The following is a 5,562-nucleotide window of genomic DNA, read 5'->3' as shown; positions in this document are numbered from 1 at the left end:
CTCATCCACATTAATCTTTGTCTTAGTTGTTTTCATGAATGGTCGTCCTAACAAAATCAAAGTTGATTTTGATGAGGAATTACCATCCATTTCCGGAATGTAAAAGTCAACAAGAAATATGAGTTCATTAACCTGCACCAAAACATCTTCAACAACTCCAAGGGGATGAATATAAGAACGATCAGCTAATTGAATCAATACACTAGTCTTTTACAAGTCATTTAGTTTCAGCTCTTGATAAATAGAAAATGGCATGACATTAATGGAAGTTCCTAAATCTAACATGGCACGCTCAATTTTCTTATTACTTATAACACAAGGTAATGAAACCATACCTGGATTCTTGTATTTTTCTGGCATATTCTTTTGTAAGATAGCCGACACATTTTTACTTACCACCACTTTCTCCTTTTCCATCCTCCTCCTTTTGTTTGTGAACAATTTCTTCAAGAACTTTGCATATTTAGAAATTTGCTTGATAGCATCCAATAATGAGATCTTTATCTCCACCTTCCTAAATGTATCTAACATTTTCTTTTTTTGCTCATCTTCTTATGGCTTAGCTAATCTGCTAGGAAAAGGAGATAATAGAGTGTGAGATGAAAAAGATAGAGAATGATCGAATATTACCCCATATGATGCTTTAGAGGAAGCTTCTTCTTCCTTTTCCTTGCTCAGTCCACTTTCCTTAAGTGGAATCGACCCTGAAAGAATCTCCTTTCCACTTCTTAGTGCAATTGCACTAACATTCTCCTTTGAATTTACCTATAGTTGTCAAGGTAGTTTTTTAGAATTTTCAACCTCCAATTTACCAACCGACGTAGCCAATTGAGTAATTTGATTGCCTAAATTCTGAATGCTTGACCTTGTTTCCTATTAAAGTTGAAGAGTACTATTAGCAAATTGTTTAACAATATCTTCCAAAGACATAACTGAATTTGAAGCTTAAGGTTTTTGGAAAACTTGAGGTGGTCTAATGAAGTTCTGGGAAGGATACTTTTGTTGTCCTCCTTGGTTTCCATAGCTCAAATTCGGGTGATCTCTCCATCCAGGATTATTTTGATTGGAATAGGAATCATACTTCCTTTGAGGTTGACCAGTAAACCCGCCTAAAGTATTAGCCTCTTGCGTCGAGTCTTGTTGCAATGTAGGGCACATATTAGTGGAATGTCCTTTAACTGAGCACATTCCATAAGCTTTTGTCATTTGCACTTGCCCTACGCCATTTGATGAACCAAAGCAGTTAAATCAGATATTTGATTTTCAAGTTTTTTAGTGCTTACCTTATTAACTCGCCTAGTAGCTCCAGCAGCTCTTGTACCAAATTGCTGAGAATTTTCAGCCATGTTTGAAATCAATTGCTTAGCTTCCTCAGGTGTCTTGTCTACTAAAGCTCCACCACTTGCTGTAATAATCATACTCCTATCCATTGGCAACAATCCTTCATAGAAGTATTGGATTAAGAGTTGATCAAAAATTTAGTGATGGGGGCAACTAGCACAGAATTGCTTGAACCTCTCCCAATACTCATACAATGTTTCTCCAGTTAACTGTGTTATGCCACAAATTTCTTTTTTGCTGTTGGCAGCTCTTATTGCAGGGAAAAACTTATCTAAAAATAACTTTTTCATCTCATTCCATGTTGTTATTGAAACGAATGGTAGATAATAGAGCCAATCTTTTATTTTATCCTTCAAAGAAAAGGGAAAAGCTCTAAGATTTATTTGCTCTTCGGTCACACCATGTGGCTTCATTCCAGAGCATACAATATAGAATTCTTTCAAGTGCTTATGAGGATCTTTACCTGCACATCTACAAAAAGAAGAGAGTAAGTGAATTAAGATAGATTTTAGTTCAAAATCAACTACAATATTAGGAAATATAACGCATAAAGATTGTTGATTGAAACCCGGCGCGGTTAGCTCTTTGAGAGTTCTGTTTGCCATATTTTCTACTACTTGAAAAATATATGTGTCACCAATAGCCAAATCTATCTCCAATTCCTCCATAAGACGACTTTTTCTTTGCATAGTCTCCTTTCTTAATCGATGCACTATCTTCTCAATTTCAGGATTATACTGCAAATCAATAGCCTGAGAAGAACGAGTCATAAACAAATAAATTAAACAATGAAAAGCTAAAATAGCTCCTTGGCAATAGCAATAAATTTTGAACAGGTTTTTGAAGCCTTTCAAAATAAATTACTGATTTTTCTAAACTAACTTGTATAAATAGTGAAATCAGGTTGAATCCCAAAAGAACCAATGTGAATAGCTTCTGAAAGTTAAATAATAAAAATATGGGGTTTTGAATGATTGAACTAAAATTATAAATAAACAAGAAAATAAAAAAAGCTAAATATTAAAGTAAATAAAAATCAATCTTATCAAACTTCCAATTCAAGAGTGCAAATTCCATCCAATTGTAATTCTGATCATAGGCTTAAAATATCAATTCTTCTATTCAAGTACTTAGTCTACTTATTCAAAAAAGCCGCAACAAGTATAAATTCTTTTAATATAATTGACTCAAACCGAGCATCCAAATCAAAACTTATCATTAATCAACTGGGTACGATAGCGTTCCATATCAACTCAATGATAGCACTATGAATAATGAGAATGACTAAACCAACATTAATTAATCGAGATAGTTACAATTGTATTAATCTTGTTCCTTTATTTTCCTAGAGCCTATTATGCAGGGTATGTAATTCGAAAAAGCCGCAATCACACATACATGAGCCAACTCCTTACTATTTGTGTCAATCGTTCATGACAATTACGGATCACAAACTCAAGGACAGCAATAGAAAAATCAATATCAAATTGAGTCGTCAGTTTAATAAATGTCAAAAAATCATAAATAATAAAAATAAGAAATAAGGAATACTTGAATTAAAGAAAAATTCTGTTAAGCATAAAGCCTCATAAAATCACAATTGGAATTTATTCACTCTTGAATCAGAAATTAAAAGCTTAGCCACACATGGTGGAGTAAAAATCCACAAGAGTTGCAGGGAACAGAAGAAGAAAACGCACGCAACCTCATGAGAAAGAAAAATAAAAAATAAATGTTGTCTCCTTTTGTAAAACTAGCCTCCTTATATAGGAAGTCAAACATAAATCCTAATAAAATAATTCATATCCAAAAAGAAACAAACTTCCTATATAATTATAATCCCATAAGGAAAGCTAAAATAAAGGAAAATGTAAACAAATAAAGTCCTAAATAATATATAAGACAGTTTTCTTTATTCAACATTTCCAAAATAAAGAAAATAACATAAAAATATATCCACCACGAATTTAACTTAAAAAATTCAAAATTCTCTTCAACAGATTTCAACAGCTCACAGATTGTAGGGTGTGGTCAAGCCTTATTGAGAATGACCTTCTGCATAAAATAACATAAAAATGTATCCACCACGAATTTAACTTAAAAAATTTAAAATTTTCTTCAACAGATTTCAACAGCTCACAGATTGTAGGGCATTGTCACGCCTTATTGAGAACGACCTTCTGCATAAATTTTCATTCTTCCTCCAAAAGACTTGATTTTTGATAAGTGATACTTTAAAACATGTCTTTAAGCTGAATTCCACTCAATTCTTGATATTTCACCATCTAGATTAGAACAAACACAATTTTTACAATTAAGCACAATATTTAATCAAAATATAATGAAATTAAACACAATATATATAACTATTTATGATCTATCAATTAGACTGCCTAAGAAATTATGAATCGGAAATTCTACCGAAAATTCGGCAAAACCTCCCCTAAAATATGGACGTTTACCCCCCGTATAACAGGTCCAGAACCTACCAGAAACACTTCAATTTTTTCACAATTATTTAACAGGAGTCGAGCCACCAAAACTTCATTATTTTTCCTGACTCCACAACACAATCCAAATCACAATACCATAATTAACAGTCTTGCAGAATAATATTATTTTACGATACATCCCACAAATATTTTTCATGCATTAATTTAATTAAATCACATCCCCAATTTACACAACATAGAAATTTTCTTAATAATTAATATGTAGTATTTCTAGGATCATGCTACTAATTAATTAAATAATTTAATTAATTATTAATAACTAATAATTAATACACTAAATATTTTATAATAATTTTAAATAATTTTTCAAAATTAAATAATATTATACCCAGTTGAAATCTAAAATTGTGCGCGCCATAAAACATCAGGGTACGAAATCCAGCACCTCCAACAGGGTCGGATTTCAAATTCGTAGATGGCTACGCGAAGCTTGAGTTGGGGAGTTCAAAAACACTAAAATCACTGCCTAGCCCTTACCGGAAACGGCTAGATTGTTATGAGAAGGGAGTTGTTCTGGTGAGATTCTCCCAAGGCTGTCGGTGGAGGATAAACAACGTGGAGGAGCTGGCTTAGGGTTGTCGACAGTGGGGAGGACGATTCTGATGTCGGACTGGCAAAAGAGTGACGGTAGGCGGCTGTTCTTGCGTTGGCAGCAAGGAAGGAGCTTTCCTTCCTCCAACTTGTCGTCAGCAGCAAGAAAGAAAAAGAAGGAGGTGACATCGGCAAGGGAGGGGGAAGAAGAAGGAGTTTGGGCCGGCTGGAAGGAGGGGACATACGGCGGAAAGGAAGGGAGTGGGGGGAAAGGAGGTGGCATCGGGGAGAGAGGAAAGAGAAAAGGGGATTTTTTTTTTTGTAATAATATTTTTTTTAAAAGTAGAAGATTAAAAAATACAAATAAGTCCCTCCCTCCAAAAAGTTGCTACAGTGAAATCCATATTTAAATTACTTTTGTTTTATTATTAATTTATTTTTATATATATAAACTAAATAAATTATCAATATTTAATGTAATATTAATTTCAAGTTAAATAGAAAATAAGTGTTTTAAATATAATAAATGTGAATGTAAACATTTTAAAATCACAGATCTAATTTTAAAATTTATCAAATTAACCATGATAAAAATTATAGCAATTAAAATTTAAAATAACGAGTATTACAACGATGGTGGTCTCAAAAGAATTATAATGGTAAACTGGGCGTTGATCCACAACTGCAAAACTAAACGAGTGCACATGTTTTAATTATTTGAATTGTTAGAAATTTTAAGGATAAAAGCTTGATTGTATAGGTATATGGGAACTAAGCATGCTATGATTTAAATATTTTATTGGTTTTAGAAATATATGGTTTTTCAGGGATAAATATGGGAAAGTCCAATAATAGTTTAAAATATTTTAAGTCGGGAGCCCAAGTAGTTTCCCAAGTTAGAAGTATTCTTAGGAAACTGATAGTATTTTAATATGAGATCTCCAAGTAAAACTAGTTCGTGGCGCTCTAATTTTGTCTATCGGGTTTTCTAAATTAACCAATAATATTTTAATATGAAATTTCTAAGTAAAACTAGTTTTTTGCGCTCTAATTTTTTCTATCGGGTTCTCCAAGTTAACTAATAATATTTTAATCGGGAGTCCCAAACAGGAAATGTTCTTGGGAATCCACTAAGAAAAAAAATTTGAGATCTCCAAATAAATTGAGTACTTGGAGA

At 32.5% G+C, this 5,562-nt stretch overlaps 1 protein-coding gene across 2 annotated transcripts; it reads right to left on the bottom strand.

Annotated features, from left to right (window-relative positions):
* Positions 1 to 3,294: 3,294 nt before the first annotated feature.
* On the bottom strand, positions 3,295 to 4,803 carry LOC125371090. 2 transcript variants are annotated; one of them, XR_007217300.1, is made up of 2 exons: positions 4,183 to 4,803; positions 3,295 to 3,626 (listed from the first exon to the last, which is right to left on the bottom strand). XR_007217300.1 is itself a non-coding variant. In XM_048379073.1 (2 exons), exons 1-2 carry the CDS (start codon positions 4,666 to 4,668, stop codon positions 3,589 to 3,591), a joined length of 375 nt encoding a protein of 124 aa, XP_048235030.1. In that variant the 5' UTR covers positions 4,669 to 4,778; the 3' UTR covers positions 3,295 to 3,588. The 2 variants fall into 2 exon arrangements, 1 of the variants encoding a protein (XP_048235030.1); XM_048379073.1 differs by having other exon boundaries at positions 4,332 to 4,778.
* Positions 4,804 to 5,562: the final 759 nt, after the last annotated feature.

This window comes from Ricinus communis, chromosome 9 (genome assembly GCF_019578655.1).
Source record: "Ricinus communis isolate WT05 ecotype wild-type chromosome 9, ASM1957865v1, whole genome shotgun sequence".
Lineage (NCBI taxonomy): Eukaryota > Viridiplantae > Streptophyta > Magnoliopsida > Malpighiales > Euphorbiaceae > Ricinus > Ricinus communis.
The sequence above is the reverse complement of the archived record's forward strand: the minus strand, read 5'-3'. Positions and strand labels throughout refer to the sequence as shown.